Genomic DNA, 20,585 nt, shown 5'->3' on the forward strand with positions numbered 1-20,585 from the left:
TGTCCAAATTTCCTAAGCACTAAGGACGATTTGGTGGATGAAACGAAACTAAATCACCACGCTGTGATCTGCTGGAATTCCGACATTTGGCAAAATGAGGGCTGAAGGTCATTCAATACGGCTTGGACTTTCAAGAAAGCATTTTTTAATAAATCTATAAAGCAGGATTTCATAGGAGAAAGAAACGGCAAACTGATCCCAAGACAGGGGTCCCCAACCTGCCACCCAGCCAAGAAGAAAGTTCTCTGGGGGTTGGAAGTCCGTACATGTTCGCTGGGGAATTCTGGGAATTGAAGTCCACAATCTTTCAAAGTTCATTAGCATGTTGGCTGGGGAATTCTGGGAGTCGAAATCAAAACATCATCGTGTTCCTCAGCATGCCGGCTGGGGAATTCTGGGAGTTAAAAATCCACACCTTTTAAAATTCACTAGCATGCCGGCTGGGGAATTCTGGGAGTTGAAATCCCCACATCTTAGGAGTAGCCAGGTTTCAGAAACACGGCTCTTTTAAGCCACGTAGAGCGAAAATCTCCTGCAATGAAGGTATGACACATCCCAGCGGACTGCTGCCTATTTGCAACCGGGCTGCATGGGTGTCAGGCCGGCATGCACATGCACAGCTGAACTCACATGAGTGGCAGGCTGGTGCACACGACACACCACTTGCGCAAGTTGAGCCGCGCACACATGCACGTGCCTGCCGGCCCAACGCTCACGCAGCCCAGTTCCCCTCTTTCCTTCCCTCCAGACAGGCCGCCAAGCCACAAAGGTTGATGTCCATTGCCTTAGGATGAAGAGACAGGATGGGAACTTGCAAGGAAGAAGAATAGCAAAATGCAGCAGGGGCCAATCGGGCTGCACGGCTGGCTGGCGAATTCTGGGCGTCCAAGTCCCCTTAGAAACACTGGCCGCAAAAGGGATTTGCCAGAGAAAAACCTTCTTAGGAAAGTTGGTCTTAGAAACCTTTAATGAAGTCATTCTTAGGAAGGCTTTCAAAGCAGACATTTTGCACAACGGCCACCCCCGCCCACCCCCCTTCTCTCTGCCCTCCCGCTTGAGGCAGTCACCGTGGAAGGGCGAGGTGCAAGCAGGTCGCCAGAGTGGAGGGAAAGGACCTCGTCTAGATTTGGGTCGGGTCTCGCTGGCGAGGAATCGCGCAGGCTCGGCTCCATCGCTCCCGGGCGCTACGTCTGGGTCTCCAGCTTATTCATGTACTCCTGCAGCGCCTGCAGGCGGGCGTCAATCTCGGAGAGATCCGCTGAGGGCTCCTCGTACAGGTTCTCTGTCAGATGGGACAGGAGGCAGGATCATTTCCCAAACCGTTCACGAGGCCAGCCGCCAGGAATACAAAAGGGCTTTTTCCTCAAAGGTGTCAGGCTCCAAAAATCTAAGAAATACCCCTCGAATTTCTTCAGCGTGGTTTCCCCTATTCTTCCTCACCTGGATGGCAATGACCACCCAGAGGACACCTGCCAGCTCCTGTGCCTAGAACAGGGGTAGGCAACCTCGGCTCTTTTATGACTCGTGGACTTCAACACCCAGAATTCCTGAGCCAGCACGGCTTAGCTTGGAAACCTCTCCTTTTTCCCTCAGCGTGGCTGGCTCAGGAATTCTGGGAGTTGAAGTCCACAAGTCATAAAGCGGCCTAGGCCAGGGATAGGCAACCTCGGCTCTTTTATGACTCATGGACTTCAATTCCCAGAATTCCTGAGCCAGCCAGTTTGGTTCAGTAAAGCACCAGGCTGTGAGTTCTAGTTCTGCCTTAGGCGTAAAAACCAGCTGGGTGACTTTGGGCCCATCACCAGGAGATGGTGAGTTCTAGTCCCACCTTAGGCACGAAAGCCAGGTGGGCGACTTTGGGCCAATCACCAGGAAGTTGGGAGTTCTAGTCCCACCTTAGGCACGAAAGCCAGGTGGGCGACTTTGGGCCAATCACCAGGAGGTTGGGAGTTCTAGTCCCGCCTTAGGCACGAAAGCCAGGTGGGCGACTTTGGGCCAGTCCTTCTCTCTCAGCCCAACTCACCTCAGAGGGCTGTTGGGAAAATAGGAGGAAGAAGATGTGTTAAATAAGTTTGTCGCCTTGAATTATTTGTAAAAATGAAGGGGAGATATAAATAAATAAAAATAAAACAGTAGCTTGACCCAGGGATGCCCACCCACCTGAGTTTTCCAAGATGTCCTCCGAGACACCAGCAGTTTTACCTTTACCCCCAGCTTTGCCTGTATTCGGGGTGCTTGACAAACGTTTCTTGTGAGCGTTGTCCGCACGGGGACCCTGAACGGAGAACAAGAACCGCTGGGGTCACACGGTCTGTGCAGGACCCTCTGGCAGGGCGTTCCCTGAGCCCAAAGCCAGCTTCGGAAAGAGGAACCTTGGGGGGAATCACTCACCACCGTGGGGCCGTTCCAAGATGAAGAGCTGAAGGCTTTCCTGTTCCTGCCTAGTCGCTTCCTGCCTCTAAAAGGAAAATGACACAATCCATCAGATGGGGTAACACCCGCGGTGAAATTGTAGACGTGTCATACCTTCATTGCAGGAGATTTTCACTCTACGTGGCTTAAAGAGCCGTGTTTCTGAGACCTGGCTACTCCTAAGATGTGGGGATTTCAACTCCCAGAATTCCCCAGCCGGCATGCTAGTGAATTTTAAAAGGTGTGGATTTTTAACTCCCAGAATTCCCCAGCCAGCATGCTGAGGAACATGATGATGTTTTGATTTCAACTCCCAGAATTCCCCAGCCAACACGCTAATGAACTTCGAAAGATGTGAACTTCAATTCCCAGTGAACACGTACGGACTTCCAACTCCCAGAGAACTTCCCTCTTGGCTGGCTGGGGAATTCCAGGGGTTGAAGTCCACCCAGCTTAAGCTTGCCAAGGTCGAGAACATTGCTATTCTATACACAAGAACCGGCGAGGGAAAAGTTAAGGCTGTAACTTTAGTAAACACTTTGCCAGAATCAGCTTCGCAGACCCCCGTGTCCTCCCCCCCCATTGCAAGAAGCCCCATCTTCCCTCTGTACCTTACCTGGGTGCAACAGGTTCCGAATAATCTTCCATCTCACTCCCGGAGCTGGCCGAAGTCCGTTTGCTGCGGAAGCTTTCCACTGGAAAAAAAAAGAGAGTGGCGTTTGGGGCAAGGACCCCCAAATCCCCCTCCAGGGGTGATTCTGCACTCGTGAATCACCCAGGTCCCGCTGTGGTTGTTAAGTTGAAGAATATTTCCCCATTTTCCCACCCCCCAGCATTCATTAAGTGAATGCCACAGTTGTTAAACAAAGCAGTGGCTCAAGATAGGCGTGGTTTTGCCAAAAATCAGAAGTAAATGTTGAGGGTTTGTTTTTTTTCAAAACCGTTGTAAAATTCGGTCAAGCGACTTTGGGATGCTGCAAATGGCTATAATGGCCGCTCTGTTGCTGAGCAGATAACCCGGGGGGGGGGGCAGTCAACCACTGAATGGTTGAATCTGAGTTGTCAGTACCCTCCTAGCTGGCTCCGTCAGAACAGTCGCCAAGCAATCAGTAATAATTTGAGGACTGCCTGTAACTGGATAGCTTCTACAAGCGCCCGACGTGTCCTGCTTATTGAAACAGTCACTGGCAGACTGGGGACCTTGGAGTCCTAGTGGACAATCCCTTCAAACATAAGCTAGCTGGGGGTGCGGAAGCAGCCCAAAAAGCTAACATAATCCTGGGTTGTGTAAAGGCATCGAATAAAAACCATGTGAAGTATCAGTACCACTTTACAAAACCCTAGTGAGGCCACACCTGGAATACTGCAGCCAATTTTGGTCACCCTATCACAAAAAGGATGTTGAGACTTTGGAAAAAGCACAGAGAAGAGCAACTAAGAGGGTTAAAGGCCTAGAGACTAAAACATATATGAAGGACGGTTGCAGGAACTGGGTATGGCCAGTCTAGAGAAAAGGAGGACTAAGGGGGGGGGGACACCTGATGGCAGGATTCCAGTATTTGAGAGGCTGCCCCAGGGTCAACGTCTTCTCCAAAGCGCCCAAAGGCAGGACAAGAAACAACCCATGGAAACGAATCAAGGAGAGAAGCAATCTGGAATTAAGGAGAAACCTCCTAATAGCGAGGACAACTAACCAGTGGAACAGAAGTTGCCTCCAGAAGTTGTGGGTACTCCATCACTGGAGGTTTTTAAGAAGAGGCTGGACAGCCATTTGTCTCAAATTGTGTAGGGTCTCCTGCTTGAGCGGGGGGGGGGGGGGGCTGGAATAGGAGACCTCCGAGGTCCCTTCCAGCTCTATTCTGATTCTGATTCTCTGCCGTTCCCCTCTTGAGTACGGAGAGTTCAAGGACCTGATCTTGGCACCCACCAATCTTTGCACCCTGGTGCCGCCGCAGAATAAAGGCAAAGCACCTGGCATACCTGAAGAGCTGCGGCCGCGTGGCTTGTTAAGGCTGCTCCCGCCAGGGATGACTGAGTGGCCCCTGAGCTGAGTGTGGTGGTACCAGCCACTGGGTGGGGTGTCTCCTAAGGCCCGATGGAGATTCCGCTGGCTGGAAAGGAAGACCGGAAATGGAATCATCGCCTTTTCGGCTCCAGGTGGCTCAGTGGGTTAGGACGCTGAGCTTGTCGATCGGAAGGTCGGCAGTTTGGTGGGTTGAATCCCGAGTGCCGCGTAACAAGAGTGAGCTCCTGTTACTCGTCCCAGCGTCTGCCAACCTAGCAATTCGAAAGCACTAAAAATGCAAGTAGAAAAATAGGGACCACTGCGGTGGGAAGGTAACAGCGTTCTGTGCGCCTTTGGCGTCCAGTCATGCCGGCCACATGACCACGGAGACGTCCTCGGACAAGCGCTGGCTCTTCGGCTTTGAAACGGAGATGAGCACCGGCCCCTAGAGTCGGAAACGACTAGCACGCCTGTGCGGGGGAACCTTTACCTTTTATCAGACAAGGCACAGAGCCGGCCGGCATGATTATCTGAATGTCCTTGTTTTTAATCAACATGTTTCAATATTATTATGCTCTCTCAAAACCTCCCAGAGTCACAGGTGTAGCTGGGAGGTGTAGAAATTTGATAAATAAAGTAATATATGGCTAGGCACTCACCGGCATTTTTTTTTTTTTTTAAAATTGCCAAACATCACCACTGACCCAAAAGATGGTCCACTGCTGCCCTTACCAAGCTAACCCCCCCCCAAACAGCTGATTTGTGCGCCAGCCGTTCATTTGAGGCTTGCAATCGTTTTTAAATCAGCAACGTGGCCCTTGACCTCCTGGTTTAGTGGTCATTTAGGCCAGGTCTGGGCAGCAATCCGCTTCCTGGATTGGAGACACCCAGGCACGTCTGCAGGGGAGTCCACTCACTTTTTCTGTTCGATCTCCTTTTGCTTCCGCTCCTTGGCCTTCACGAAGGCTGTGGGATCAAAGCGAGGGGCCCGGATACCTGCCGTCGGAAAAGAGGGAGAGCGACGGACTTGTAAGGAATTTATTTTGGCTATAGGAGTGAATTTCCCAAGGGAACCTTTTTTCTTTTTTTAAAACAGCCCGAGCTAAAAAAAAAATGTCCCTACAAGACTTAAGTGCTTATTGGAAAGTAGGACTGGCTACTTCCTAGCACAGAGGTGTCCAAAGATGGATTAGACAGACAGCAAACCTCACTCCCTTCTAGACTGGTGATGTAACCTAGTTAGGTCGTGAAACCTAGTTAGGTCGTGGCAAGGAAGCCACCCAGCTCAGAGAGCTCCCAGGACCCCGCAGTCCTCTTCCTCCTCCTCCCCTCCACAAACCCCATTCCCTTTTAGCCCAGATGATGTTACCTAGTTGGATTAAGGAAACCACCCAGCTCAGAGAGCACCGAGGACCCCTCATTTCAACCCTGAGCTACGAAGCTTCTCTTCCTACATCTATTAGCAGAGTGTTGGGCAATTTACAGTAAATCAGCAGGGAAGTTCAGCCCCCAAATGCTTTAATAAAGCATTTGCCAGCAAGTTCAGAAATTCCCCTTTTCAGCAAAGAATAAAAAGAGCTTCTAGTCCCTATCGTTAAAGAAAGCAGCTTGGAGTAAGAGCAGAATATCTTGGAAGCAAAACCAAGAGGAAATTGACACTGGCGACAGGACTGCACTTCTGGCCATTCCCTCCCCAGATCGAGCGGAAATCAGCAACGTTTATTTATAGACTAATCGCAAAGGCAACCAATTTTCTTTGCCCCACCTGTCGGAGAAGGAGACTGCCTGGAGAGGCGTCCCTGGCTCCCGCTGCGCCCGTCTCTGGATGAGGACCGTTGCCGGCTGCTTCGCCAGGGCACGCTGCGGTCCTGTGAATTGGACCGTTCCTCCGAGGCAGAGCGACGGCCGTCTCGCTTTGTGACGCCAGTCCGATTCAGGCTGGGATGAGACAAATGGCGGAGAGGGGTTTCAGAGAGAAGATCCAGTGGGGGCAACATACCCGGGGAAAGGGGAGACGGGAAGCGCTCAAGTTAGGAAACAGTGGGCACCCTCTTTGCCCAAATGGCAAGCACTGGGATTTCGGTTTAGGTTGCTGCGGTTGTAAATTGAGTCACGTGACCTGATCTGACTTTAGGACCACTGTTACAATGGTCGTAAAGCGAGGCGTCACGACCACTAATGGTTAATTGCTTGTTAGGTGAACCGATGCTAGCCAATGGGCGTATCTTTGCCAGAAACCAGCCACAAAAGCGGGAAACGGACAAAAGACATCGCAAACCCCTGTTGTCAACGCTGCAAAACATCGACGTTCTTGCTTTGACCACAGATGGAAATGCAGCCATTTTCCCTCGATTGCTTTTAGAGTTAGTTGATGCTGGAAGGGGGTGTGTGGCTGAGAGTCCAGCTAGTCGTAAGCGTAGCCACTCGGCTGCGGGAACCCAAGCTCATCAGGCCCAGAGTTGATAAAGAGTTTTGGCGGGCTTTGGGGAGGAAGCCCGAGCTTCAAGCTAATTGGGGAATGTGATTTATGACTGTTAATTGGAGGAGAGAATTGCACCTTGTGACTTTGTATCGAGGGGAGGGGAATTAGTTTTTGGTTTCAGACTATGTAGTGCCGATACTTTGTTTCTCGAAATATTCTTTAAGGTAAACAAGCTCTTTTGAAGGGTTTCCTCAGTCGGAGCCATGACATTTCTCTTAAGACTGAGGTCGTAAATGTGATCCCGTTCCCCAGGGCCCAAAACGGGATCCTGTGACCGGGCGAGGGGGGGAGGGAGAGAAATGGCTGGATGTGGCAGTCACAGCTCTGAGGAAGAGTTGCAAGTGACCCTTTTTTTTTTTTTTGAGTCCATGGCTAGCTTTGATCGGTTGTTAAGTGAGGACCACCCGCCTGGGATTGGCTGAGGGCACCTACCCCTTTTTGTACAAAGCCAGCTCGTTGGTCAGGCTCTTCACCCGGATCCGGAGGCTTCTCTCGGTCGCCTTCACTTCCGCAAGCTGTGGGATCAGAAAGAGGGAGCCAAGGCAGAGTTGTGTTGGATACAACACAAACGACAATCAATTTTACAGGCTGCTGAAGCCAGGAGCAGCTAAAAATAGGGGTTTTTCCCCGCTTCCAATACATTTGTAGCCCCTCCGAGGTTTGGGGCTCGCCTCTCTGCCCTCTGCAGGCCCCCAACTCTGCCAGTGGATCAGGCTGGGGTTTACTTTAAGCCTCAACTTGCAACCGTCCGTTCAGTGACTGTTCAGAGTTATGACGGCACTACACAGTGGCTTGTACTCTTTTTTCACACTTGCAACTGTTTGAGCATCCCCACGGTCATGTGATCAAGATTCAGAGGCTTGGCAATTGGCTCATATTTATGTCGGTTGCAGCGTCCACTTTCGCAGGGGGGGGGAAGTCAAGGGGGGAAGCCAGATTCAATTAACCACCGGGTTACCACCTTAACAACTGCAGTGATTTGCTTAATGTCCGTGGCAAGGAAGGTCATAAAAAAGGGCCAAAACACACTTAAAAACTGTCTCGCTTAATGACAGAAATTTGGGGCTTACCTGTGGTTGTTATGTCAAGCACCACCTGTAACTCAAGGTGGCAAACATACCTACTGCGCTCTCCTCCTAGTTTCCCTACAACACCACCCCTGTAAGGTGGGTTGGGCTGAGAGAGAGAGAGACCGGCCCAGAGTCACCCAGCCGGCTTTTGTGACTGAAGCGGGACTAGAACTCACCGTCTCCCGCTTTCTAGTCTGGTGCCTTAACCACTAGATCAGAGGCCCCCAACCTTTGGAGCACCAGGGTCCACCGGTTCCGTGGAGAGAGGTTTTTCCACGGACCGGAGGGCGCATGGTTTTGTGCGCTGCCTGCATCCCGCGGATGGGGCTTTGCTTGTTTGCGCGGCCCGGTTGCTGGCAGGCCGCGGCCCGGTACTGGTCCACGGCCCGGGGGTTGCACTAGATCACAACCCCACCACAACCTGAGACAGTGGTGAAAATACACAATCCTCAGAACTTCGACCCCTGGTGATAAATAGCGTTTCCCCCCCCGAGGGGCTCCCAGGCCTTCTGCCCACCTCGTCCGCCAGCTGGCGGCTCTCCTGCAGGCGCCTGGCGGCCAGGCGCTGGTGCTTGGCCCGCTCCTTGCTCAGCTGCTCCTCCAGAGTCTGCACCACTTTCTTCAAGATCTTCACCTCCTTCAAGCCACTGCCCGTGGCGCTCGCTGGCTGGAGCTCCTCCCGGCAGTTCAGCAGCAGCGACTCCATCAGCTGCTTCTCCTCCAGCGCGCGCTGCAGCCTGCGGGGGGTGGGGGAGTTGGCAGGGGGCGAGAGAGGCCGGCTTGCAAGACCCCCCCCCAAACTTCAGCCATCCGCTGCCCAAGGGAAGCTTTTGCGCAACGACAGGCAGCCCTCCACTTACGGCCACAACGCAGCCCCAAATTTCAAGCGAGACATTTGTGACGTGGATTTTGTCCCGTTTTACAACCTTGGAGCAAATCGCTGCCGTTGTTAAGTCGGTAACAACACGGCTGTTAAGTGAATCTGGCTCCCCCTGCCCCCCCCCCCCGTGGACTTTGCCTGTCAGGAGGTCCAAAAAGGGGATCGTGTGACTCCGGGGACGCTGCCACCGTCATAAATATGAGTCAGTTGCTAAGAGTCTGAGTTCTGGCTACGCGACCGTGGGGATGCCGCAAGGGTCGTTAAGTGTGAAAAACGGTCACAACTCACGTATTTTAGGGCAATGCTAACTTCGAACAGTCACTGGCTGAAAGGCTGTAATGGGAGGACTAACAATACTAGCAATTCATTTAACAGCTGTGGCAAGCCAGGTTGTGAAACGGGGCAAAACTCAACAACTGCCTCGCTTAACACGGGAAATTTTAAGTTCAAATCTGGCTGTTAAGACGACTGCCTGTCCAAGTTTTAATTGAATTTAATTGCTCTCAGCAATTTAACTCCTGGCTCTTAAATGTTCAGGCCTCCAGCCCCCCCACGGATTCCGAGGACAGTCCCTGGATCCCTGCCCCATCTCTGGATCCAAATCCTGCCCCCCCCACCCCCCTTTTTGCTCTCACTCACTCCTCCCGAAGACGACGGATCTCGAGGTCCCGGAAGTCCTTGCCTGGCTTAGCCTTCAACATAGCCAATTCTTCTTTAAGCTCCCGAATCACTTTCTGTAGAACGACCGGATCTGGCTTTCCGACGTAGGGCAGGGGTAGTGGGTAATGGATCCTGTCAGGAATCAAGACAACAGGCCGCAAGTCAAAAATTACGGAAGACGGGAACAAAAATGAGAGTCAAAACAGCTCATCCGCTCAACACCCCACGGGAGATCCCAAATCCAGCCGCCATCTTGAATTTCTGACAATATCTTGTGGGCCACTATGGCAATGTGATGACCTGTGGACTTCAACTCCCAGAATTCATGGCTGGCTCAGGAATTCTGGGAGTTGAAGTCCACAGGTCGTCAAGTTGTCATACAGGCAAGTCCCCGACTGACGAGTTCATTTAGTGACTGTTCAAAGTCACAATGGCCCTGGGGAAAAAAAAGACTTATGACCGTTTTTCACACTTATGACCTTTGCGGCATCCCCGTGATTAAAATTCAGATTGCTTGCCAACCGGTTCATACTTGCAACCGTGGCCGTGTCCCAAGGTCACGTGATCCACCTTCTGACAAGCAAAATCGATGGGGGAAGCCAGAGTTGCTTAACAACCGGGTCAGCTGCAGTGATTCACTTAACAACTGTGGCAAGAAAGGTCGTAAAATGGGACAAAGCTCACTTAACAAATGCCTCACTTAACAACTCAAATTTTGGACTCAACTGTGGTTGAGGATTACCTGTAGTTACCCACTCCTTGCAGCGAAGCCACAACTGGCCGGAGTTCCCCTGAATGTTGACTTGAGTGTCCCCCAAATTTTCCATCCCTCACCCCCAAATACCTAAGTCAGCAACACAGAGGAGCCGATTAGTCAAGCTCTTGGCCCCAATTCTGGGTCTCTCCCCCCCCTGAACCTGCCTGTCAAATTCCACCGAGTAAATCAGGATGAGGTAACGCTTGGAGTTCAAGGGGGAGGCTTTGGAGGCTGAGGGGTGTCGGGGTCCCACGCCAATCTTCCTGTTCCGCAGCGCCTCCAGGTCTGCGTAGGTGAGGAGATCCAGCGTTACAGACTCGCTGCTCTGTTTAAGGGGGCAAAGAAAGAGACAGCCCCAGATTGTACCCAGAATCGTTCACACAAACAGCTTTTGGAGTCCGAAGACTCGTGACTAAGCCATGGAAGAGCCTCTTCGCAGGTCAGGGTTGAAGTGAGGGGTCCTTGCTGCTCTCTGAGCTTGCAGACGTTTCGTGACCCCACTAAGGAACACCTTCAGTGCTAAGAGGGGGGGAGTTGTGAAGGGCAGGAGGACGACGACTGTGGGTCTTTCGTGCTGACTTTGATTCTTTTCTTGCAGATGTTTCACTATCTAACTAGGTAGAATTATCAGTGCTATAAGAAAGGGGGCTTATGGGGGGGAGCAGGAGGAGGAGGAGACTGTGGGGTCCTCTCTGAGCTCGGGGATTTCCTTGCAGACATTTCATGACCCAACTTGGTAACGTCATCGATGCTAGCAGTAGCATTGATGTTGTTACCTAGTTTGGGTCAGGAAATGTTTGCAAAAAAATCATGCAAGCTCAGAGAGTCTCAAAGACCCTTCATTCGTTACTAAATCAACAGAGGCAGTCCTCGACTTACAACAGTTCATTGAGTGACCATTTGAAGTTTCAACAGCACTGAAAAAAGCGACTTCCGTTCACTTTTCAGACGACCGTTGAAGCCTCCCCCGCGGTCACCTGATCAAAATTCGGACGCTTGGCAACTGACTCATATTTACGACGGTCACAGCGTCCCGGGCGGATGTCATGTGATCCCCTTTGGCAACCTTCCGACAAGCAAAATCAACTGGGGAAGCTGGATTCGTTTAACAACCGTGTGACTCACTTAACAACTTCAGGGATTCGCTTAACAACTGTGGCCAAAAAAGTCGTAAAATGGGTCAAAATTCACTTCCCAAATGTTTAACTTGGACACAGAGATCCTGGGCTCAGTCGCGATCGTACGTCGAGCACCGCCGGTACTTGTGTAAGAAACCAAACCGAGGACTGGCCAGTCCCGGCCTTGGATCAATTTCCGTGCCAAGCCGGAGTCTGAATTTAGGCACAAACGATGGTGGCCACACACACACACACACACACAGGAAGCCAATCTGTGCCTCACCTGGGCCAGGGCCGACTCCAGCATGCTGCAGAAGATCCCAAATTGCTTGAAATTCCCCGTCTTGTGGGTGAGGTCTTCGATAACTGCGGGAGGGGAGGACGGGAAACGAGAAATCTGAGTTTCTGCAGGGATGGCTGCCTTTCACGAACGGGAGGCTGGCAGTCCTACCTGCTCTGCCGACTCCAGGGTCCTGGCAAGGACGGGCCTGCCACCCCCAGGTCAGAAAGATCCCGGAGGGGAGGATTACAGGGGGTTCTTGATTTACAACAATTCATTTAGTGACCGTTCAAAGTTACAACGGCACTGGAAAAAAGAGATCTGGGACCCTTTCCCCCCACTTACGACCGTTGTTCGCATCCCCAGGATCACATGATCAAAAATCAGATGCTTGGCAGCTGACTCACATTTATGACGGTCGCAGTGTTCTGGGGGAGGTCGCGCGATCCCCTTTTGCGACAGTCTTATAAGCAAAGGGTCACTTAATGACCGCCTGATTTACTTAACAACTGCACCGAATCGCTTAGCAATGGTGGCAGAAAAAGGATTGCAAAACAGGGCAAAACTCACTTAACAGCGGGCCTTAAAACAGGGAAATTTTGGGCTGAACTGTGGTCCTAAACTGAGGACAGCAGTGGTGGTTTTCCTTAACTTCCAAAGGGCTTAGGAGGGTAGGGGTCTTTCCTGACCATTGTGCTCCAAATGACCAGGCAAATTTACCTCCCCAAAAGGACTTGGGGGGGGCTTCCTCCCAGAGGCTCTTCCCCACCGTCACCCCTGTCCCCCTCCCTCGCCTGATGCCCCCCCCCGAGACTCACAAGGAGCGTCAAACTCCCCCCGCCACTGGTCGGTGGTGAGCCGGTCCTCCACCTCCACTTCTAGCAGGCTGCCTTCCGTCGTCATCCGAACGACGTGCTCCACTCCGCGGAAAACATAGTCGACTTGCAGGCCGCAGTCGCTCCGCTTGGCCATGGCGGGACCGAAGACTCACCGCCGCTTCTCAAAACGAGCCTGTCGCCTGGCACAGGAGAGGGGGGATGTTTCTACCGACAGGCAAAAGGGGGCAAGAACCTTCCGACGGGCGTCACGGGGTCTCCCTCTGGCCTCCAGGAGGAGGTCTTGAAGAAGAGACTGGACGACGATTTGTCTGAAATGGGACAGGGTCTCCTGCTTGAGCAGGGGGCCGGACTAGAAGACCTCCAAGGAATTGATGGCCGACCCAGGTGGGAGTCAGGCTGTGTGGGATGATGAGCTATGTAGTCCAGATGCCCAGCCAGCCAGTCTGCATTTGCCTGCTTTCTCATCGCCCCCCTCCCTAAACTAGCCACCCCCTTACTGTATCCCCTTACACACACACACACACACACACACACACACACGTAGAGGTGAAAGGTAGAGCTTCTTGGATGAATCCAACATTTGGGTTTGCACAATGGGGTTAGCCAGGCTACTGAACTGACCCACATTCATGGTTTGCCCAGGGATATTGAAGCCCACCTAGTGGGCGAAGGTTTGGCTGGTGGAGATGAAGGAGGGAGCCCCAATCCAGCCTCCATCCATCTCCACCAGCCAAACCTTCACCCACTAAGTGGGCTTCAATATCCCTGGGCAAACCATGAATGTGGGTCAGTTCAGTAGCCTGGCTAACCCCATTGTGCAAACCCAAATGTTGGATTCATCCAAGAAGCTCTACCTTTCACCTCTACGTGTGTGTGTGTGTGTGTGTGTGTGTGTGTGTGTAAGGGGATTCAGTAAGGGGGTGGCTAGTTTAGGGAGGGGGGCGATGAGAAAGCAGGCAAATGCAGACTGGCTGGCTGGGCATCTGGACTACCTAGCCCATCATCCCACACAGCCTGACTCCCACCTGGGTCGGCCATCAGTTCCCATCATCCATCCACCCCCCCCCACACACACACACCTTCAGCAAGGACCATCTGGCGTCCAGGTAGCCGGGCAGCCGGACCCCAAGGAAGACTTGGGTGTGGGTCGGACTACACTCCCCATCCTCCCCAGCCACAAGCGCTCGACGGGAGGCGCCTGCCGGCACAGCCTGGCGTCTTCGGCGAGGGTCCCAAACAAACCGCCCCCCCCCCGCGCCGACCCAGCACAAGAGGCTGCCTGGGGATGATGGGGTGTGTAGTCCTCGACACCCCGCGAGCGCCCGGCCGGGCAAGATTGAAGGCAACGGAGAAAGGAAAACGGGGGGGGGGGCAGCCCGAGGAAGGATGGGGAGTCCGGGGGGGGGTGCAAGACGAGCCCCCCCCCGAAAACAAGTTACCTGCGCGCCGTCCCACCTCAACTGCCGCCTCGGAGAAGAGGCTCCGCCCTCGCCCCTCCATTGGTGTCTGAGTCAACCGATGACGCGCCCTCATTGGCTCCGGGCAACGTCAATCATCCTCCCCCGTTCGTGTGATGCCTCGCTGCCCGTCAATCAAAAGAATAGGGCCCGCCCGCTTGCGAAGCCCCGCCGTTTGCTCGGTTCGTTTCTTGAAGAGCCGCCCTATCGGCAAGGCGGGAGGCGGCAACTCCTCCCTGATTCGCCCCTTGAGAACCCCGCCCAGAACCCGCCCTTTTGCGCGCCTATTGGAGACTCAGCCGGTCAATCTTGGGGTCGGCATTCCTGCGGCAGGAGCGGAGAAAGGATTGAAAAAAAACTGTGCCGCTTTAGCGACACCTAGCGGCTGTTCGGGGCGAAGCGCAGCGACCGCGCTGAAAATGCGGCGTTTCAGATGGAGAGTTGGCGGGTTCGAGACTCGCTTGCGCCGACTGTAACGCACGCAAAGGGCACGTGTTGCAAAAACCGAAAGCAAAATTGCTTTCTTGCCTTAGTTAATGCACGATTTTTTTTACTATGAATGCCCTTACCCTCCAGTTTCCAAATAGTTTTTTAATTGGCATGTGGAGTTCCATGTATTGGTTGGTATTTCATGGACTGGCAATTTTAAGAATTCTACATTGCAAGATGGGGGACCCTTCTGATTTCGGGGGACAAATTCCATAATGGGAATTTTCTTATGCATACAGTCAAATGTAGTGAATGGCCAATCAATAAATGTAAGTATTCTGTTAATATTTAAGTAAATAATTCAGCATACAAGAGAGATGAAGCCTTTAAGAGGCAGCTTGGTACATTTCTCCTTTGCAAGATTTAATATTTCCTGTCTGGATTTCCAGAAATTGCTTGTTTTTATTCCAAGCCTTGCAAGGTATCAAAAGAAGATTGCTTCAGCTCACAAACTTGACTATTAAAAAATAGAGCCAGAAGTTGCAGGAGTTTCAATAAAGTCAGATTCTTGAAGAAAATGAGAGCATCCATGATCATGGGGATGCTGCAAAGGTTGTAACTGTGAAAAGCGGTCATAAGACACATTTTTCAGTGCCAGTATAAAATAATAATAACAATAACAATAAATAATAATAATAATTAATAATAATAATAATAATAATAATAATAATAATAATAATAATAATAATAATAATAATGAGATATCTGGTTGATACCTAGGATGCTGGCAGCAACCCGTGTCAACCATTAGTGCCAGTCAATTTGAGTGTTCAGTTGACTGAGTTTCATGTATAATAATAATAATAATAATAATAATAATAATAATAATAATAATAATAATAATAATAAAGTTGGAAGGTACAGAATCACAGAGTTGGAAGGGACCTTGGAGGTCATCTAGTCCAACCCCCTGCTCAAGCAGGAAACCCTATACCATTTCATACAAATGGCTGGGCATTCTCTTCTTAAAAACTTCCAGTGTTGGAGCACTGGAGGCAAGGAGTTCCACTGGTTAATTGTCCTCACCGTCAGGAAGTTTCTCCTTAGTTCTAGGTTGCTTCTTCTCCTGCCTTCAGGTGCTTTGGAGAATAGCTTGACTCCCTCTTCTTTGGAGCAGCCCCTGAGATATTGGAACACTGCTATCATGTCACCCCTCACCCTCCTCTTCGTTAGACTAAACATACCAAATTCCAGCAACCGTTCCCTATATGTTTTAGCCTCCAGTCCCCCAATCATCTTTGATGCTCTTCTCTGCACTTAGGATTTCAACATCTTTTTTACATCGTGGTGACCAAAACTGGATGCAGGATTCCAAGGGTAGCCTTCCCAGGCACTTTGACCCATCACTAAATGCATTGTTGTAAGTTGTGGACTCTCTATAATTTGATTGGGAAGAAGAGAGTGAAGATGGCTTTTCAGAGTCTTTCTTTAATGGTACAAGTAGAATAGAATAGAGCTGGAAGTGATCTTAGAGGTCTTCTAGTCCAGCCCCCTGCTCAAGCAGGAGAACCTATACCAGGGGTAGGCAACCTTGGCTCTTTGATGACTCGTGGACTTCAACTCCCAGAATTCCTGAGCCAGCCACGCTGAGGGGAAAGGGAGAGGTTTCCAAGCTGAGCCAGGCTGGCTCAGGAATTCTGGGAGTTGAAGTCCACGAGTCATGAAGGGGCCATAGTTCCCCCATGCTGGCTCAGGAATTCTGGGAGTTGACGTCCACGAGCCAAGGTTGCCTACCCCTGACCTATACCATCTCAGACAAGTGACAGTCTCTTCTTAAAAACCTCCAGTGATGGAGCGCCCACAACTTCTGGTGGCCAGCTGTTCCACTGGTTAATTGTCCTCACTGTTAGGAAGTTTCTCCTCAATTCCAGGTTGCTTCTCTCCTTGATCAGTTTCCAAACATTGTTTCTTGTTCTGCCCTCTGCTGCTTTGGAGAATAGTTTGACCCCCTCTTCTTTGTAGCAGCCCCTCAAATACTGGAATGCTGTTTCTTATTTTCTTTAGACAAGCCAAACCCAAGTCCTGGAGCCGTTCTTCGTATGTTTTAGTCTCTAGGCCTTGGATCAGCTTCGTTGCTCTTCTCTGAACTTTTGCTTCAGTTTGCTTCTTTGAAGTATTTGTTGCTTCCGTTTGACAAGATCAAAGTCTCTGGGTGAGGAACACTCAAGAAAACTGTTTAGAAAGAAAAAAAACAGTGTGTTTCTCTTCCGTTTTTTGGGAACCTGAGAATTAGGTTATGTGCATTGACCATCAGTCCTAGAGGTTTCTCGAAGCCAACTTTGGCCCATCCAGGCTAGAAGGGAAAGCTTGCTGTATGTCCACATGCTTCCTCAAGTTGGTGGATGGTCTTCATAGGATTAACCAATTTCAATCTCACTTTTAGCTCCCTTGGGGGCGTCTGGGCTAACCTGGTAACCAGCTGAAAGAGGAGCCTGGTTAAAGAGAGTGTGAAATAGCGTCCAAGAGCTAAGATCAATAAAGTATAGTATGATGGACTATTACAGTATTTTCCAACCTTGACAACCTGCAGATGTGTGGACTTCGACTCCCAGAATTTCACCCATTCCTGCTTGTCCAGGAACTCTACTTAGGCTTCAGAGTGGACTCAGAGACAGTTGATCAGTTGAGATTTAGCAATGGGACGTCACAAGCTTGTGCTTTGTGTCCCATTCCCCTCTCTCCCTCGTGGGAACAAAGATGAGTGGTGGTGATGGATCAGAACAAGGGGCCTAGCCACGCCATACGTATTCTTCTGGACATTCAGAAGAGGACTTTCCTTATCTCTTGATGTTCCGCCAAGCTCTCTGGTGTGGAGTGGCTTTGATCAGCTTCTCAGCTGAAGCCTCCTGTGCCCATACCTGGACAAGAACAGGTTAGCCTTCTGGCAGATGTACCTCTCTGGGCAGCTTTGATCTGCCAAGCACAAGGTGGAGGCCTTAGATGGGGAAAATGTCCACCCATTCATCCCAGAACTGGAAGAGGCTCTCAGGATGAGGTCTGCACATCTCCCTGAAGTTCTACCACCTCCGGCAGGTTTTAGCTTCTTCCCCTGGATGCAGTTCATAGGGAAATTTGGACTTTTTGCTGGAGGTCCATCTCGAGCGGGTTCTTTACCTGTTTCCGTGCGTATCTCAGACTTAGATGTCATGTGGACGGTGGGATTCTAAGGACTGCCTTTTATGGACTCACCTCCAGAGAGGCCTTTACAATTTTTTGCTTCTGACCTTCAGGAACAGGTGAAATCTTTTTCCAGGCCCTTTAAGGCCCACCGATCTGTGTTTCATCCATCTTTTGTGGTTGACTGATGCACCATCATCATGTCCTGATCACCATAAGCCATCTAAGAAAAACTATGGCTTTTGAACACGGTAGGTGCATCCATGTCAGCCACGTGCTTTCCTAAATACAACTGTAGGCGTGGCAGATATTGGCCTCTGGCCTCTTATGAAGTCTTTGCAGAATCCTTGATGCAATCTGAGCTTGGTACTTTTCTTGCAGATGTTTCATGATCCAACTAAGTAACATCTTCAGTGCTAGAAGGAAGAGGGGGTTGAGGAGTGGAGGAGAAGGAAAAGTAGGGGGGAGGAGGAGGACTGTGGGGTCCTTGGTGCTCTCTAAGCTTGGTGGTTTTCTTGTGGACATGACCCAACCAGTTAACATCATGGGTGCACTGCTAGCCAGCAATTCTTCTTAAAATAAAAATATCCATGAATCTGACCCCCTTTTTTGCTTTATGAAACTTGACAGGGGAAACCTCATCAATTTCCAGCCACAGTTGGCAAATGGTTCTCCGCCACACCATCCTTGGTGCATTACCTAAAACAGAAATGGAAGCCAAATTTTACATTGGAGCCAAGGGCAATTTGCAGCTTTTGTGCCCAGGGTTGGCCAATGCCTAAGCTCACATTGCAATAAAAAAAGGGTGGGGTGGGGGTGGGAGAAGGAAAAGGGATGAACTTTTTCCTTGGCAGGTCAAGGGATCTTTGCAGAAGACCTTTCAGTGTCTCCATGTGGTCAGGTTCAATTCCAGAAAGGTAAAGAGAGGGAAGATCCAGATGGAGACATTTAAGGAGTTGTTTTCCCAGGCCATTTAAATTTCAGACTCCACCTCTTCAGAACAGTTATTAACATTGTTTAAATTGCAGTTTAATATCTCTCTCTGTGTGTATGTGAGTGTGTCCCGTGCTCATTCAGAGAGGTGTGCCTGGCTGGGACTGATTCCACTGGTCACCATGCTCTCCACTTCATCCCAGTCTTCTCCAGCGTGTGTTCCGAGGCCCAAGGGCACCCAAGGGCGCTTTTTTGACCAGTGGAAGGATTATTTGAACCTTTCCAAAGTCGTGATGGAGATTGTTGAGGAACGGAAGAAGCCTCCTCCTCCTCCTCCTCCTCCTCAGAAAGACCTCTTGAAACTCATCATTCTGCATCGGGGGAAGGGCAGCGACAACAGCAGGACCCGCAGTTCCAAGAAGGGCACCTGCAAAAGAGACCCCCAGCCCGTTCCACCCACCCAGCAAGGGGTTTGCAACTTCTGCAAGCACAATGGGGAGTCCAAGAAGGTCTATTCTTCTCACGCCTTGAAGAGAGCTGATGGTGTGGTGGTCTGCCCCATTCTACGCAATTACACCTGCCCGCTTTGTGGGGCCACCGCCGACAAGGCCCACACACTGAAGTACTGTCCCTACAATAAGGCGAAGCAATGCTTGTACCGCAGAAGCGGGCGCAACTCGGCCGGACGCCTGATCAAGAGATAAAAGTATGACACCCACAAGGGGAGCCCGCCCTCCCCAATCTGTGCCGTGGAAAAGCGGAAGAGAGAGAGAGAGAGAGAGAGGGAAAAAAAGAAAGAAAAGTTAAACGCCGGGAGAGTGGATGGAGAGAAGGAAAGGCACCACCTAAGATTTGGAAGGAAAGAAAGATACCAAGCAGTAAATTGGGTTTCCCCCATTTGCAGTTCTTCAAAAATCATAGTTGCAAAAGAGGTGACTTTGCATGACTTTATTTTATATATATATATATATATATATATGGTGGATGAGACCAAACTTTGTTTTGAAAAAAGAGGAAGATTTGTGTATTTCAACTGCACCAGAATTCAGTTTTGGATAGAAACAAGCAGGACTCTGTTTTCCAAAATTAAACCTGTAAGTTCAGAAGTCTTTTGTTTGTTTGTTTGTGATTGTCCTGAATTATGTGCAAAGGAAGTTGCCGTTTGTCTTAAATTAACCATGATAAAAAGGAAAATAGGTGGTGATCTTCGTTCCTTTTCTTGAAGTGTTCCTGACTGGCCCACGTTAGACAAGTTGAGACACTTTGAGCAGTATTTATTATCTGGGTTTGCAATGTGTAAGTTTATTATGATTATTGTTTTAAAACTAGTAACATGTTGACGTTTAATAAACAGTGTTTGTTCCTGATTGCACCAAATCACTGCTTCACTTTCTTTGCTTTTAATCCCTGTCTTGAATTTTCCTGGGTTGTCATGCGATGCTTAAATCTTCCCTCCAGATTTAATGTTGATTTGGAACTAAGCAGGTTTCACTTTGTTCAAGTTGCATAGTTGTGTCTTAAGGTGCAGTTTGCAGTATTTTGATGCACTAGTTAGAGGGAATAAGGTAAGAGCTCACAAACTGAAAGTGACCTGTTTTGGGTTTTTTTGCAAGCTGTGCAAAAGTTGAAAATCAACATTTATTTCTGCAATCCGCATAACTTTATAATGCTTGGGAGGATCAAGTCTTCACTTCTAGCAATGAAAACTCTCTGGAAAAATTCTGGATTCTCTTTTTTGGCTCTTGATACTTGCACCACCATCATTTTGTTTTAGCTTGCACACGTTTATTGGCCGGTGTGTGGTGTAGTTGGTTCACATAGTGTGGTGGGATGGAGGGTTTGTTGTCACTGTGTGTTGGGGGGAGAGAGCACAGGGGGAGGCTCAGCTAATCTCAATGTACACGTTGTACTTTGACAATAAAAGTTTATTATTATTGTGGCATGGTTTTCTATAACTTAAGATAGCACGCAAAGGGTTGCCACCCGTGGCCGATATTAGATTTGCCTTGTCTGCATGAGGAAGAATGGATTTATAAGCAGCTTAAAATGAAATACAAGAGGCAGCCATGCTTATTTTAAAAGTTTG

At 50.1% G+C, this 20,585-nt stretch overlaps 2 protein-coding genes across 4 annotated transcripts; one reads left to right on the forward strand and one right to left on the reverse strand.

Moving 5' to 3' along the window:
- Positions 1 to 128: 128 nt before the first annotated feature.
- On the reverse strand, positions 129 to 13,963 carry CCDC61 (coiled-coil domain containing 61). 3 transcript variants are annotated; one of them, XR_014493311.1, is made up of 14 exons: positions 12,483 to 12,836; positions 11,668 to 11,750; positions 10,431 to 10,591; positions 9,489 to 9,641; positions 8,487 to 8,706; positions 7,332 to 7,414; positions 6,183 to 6,355; positions 5,335 to 5,413; positions 4,393 to 4,523; positions 3,029 to 3,107; positions 2,392 to 2,458; positions 2,161 to 2,275; positions 1,068 to 1,282; positions 129 to 904 (listed from the first exon to the last, which is right to left on the reverse strand). XR_014493311.1 is itself a non-coding variant. In XM_083369706.1 (14 exons), exons 2-14 carry the CDS (start codon positions 12,634 to 12,636, stop codon positions 1,185 to 1,187), a joined length of 1,596 nt encoding a protein of 531 aa, XP_083225832.1. In that variant the 5' UTR covers positions 12,637 to 12,682; positions 13,943 to 13,963; the 3' UTR covers positions 129 to 1,184. The 3 variants fall into 3 exon arrangements, 2 of the variants coding, with proteins under 2 accessions (XP_083225832.1, XP_083225833.1); XM_083369706.1 differs by adding an exon at positions 13,943 to 13,963 and having other exon boundaries at positions 129 to 1,282; positions 12,483 to 12,682; XM_083369707.1 differs by having other exon boundaries at positions 129 to 1,282; positions 2,203 to 2,275; positions 12,483 to 12,837.
- Positions 13,964 to 18,681: 4,718 nt separating this feature from the next.
- NANOS2 (nanos C2HC-type zinc finger 2) lies at positions 18,682 to 19,203 on the forward strand (the record flags this gene model as incomplete). Its single annotated transcript, XM_083370150.1, has 1 exon — positions 18,682 to 19,203. The coding sequence occupies one exon, from the start codon at positions 18,682 to 18,684 to the stop codon at positions 19,201 to 19,203; it is 522 nt and encodes a 173-aa protein (XP_083226276.1).
- Positions 19,204 to 20,585: the final 1,382 nt, after the last annotated feature.

This window comes from Vipera ursinii (assembly GCF_947247035.1).
Source record: "Vipera ursinii genome assembly, chromosome: 9".
NCBI lineage: Eukaryota > Metazoa > Chordata > Lepidosauria > Squamata > Viperidae > Vipera > Vipera ursinii.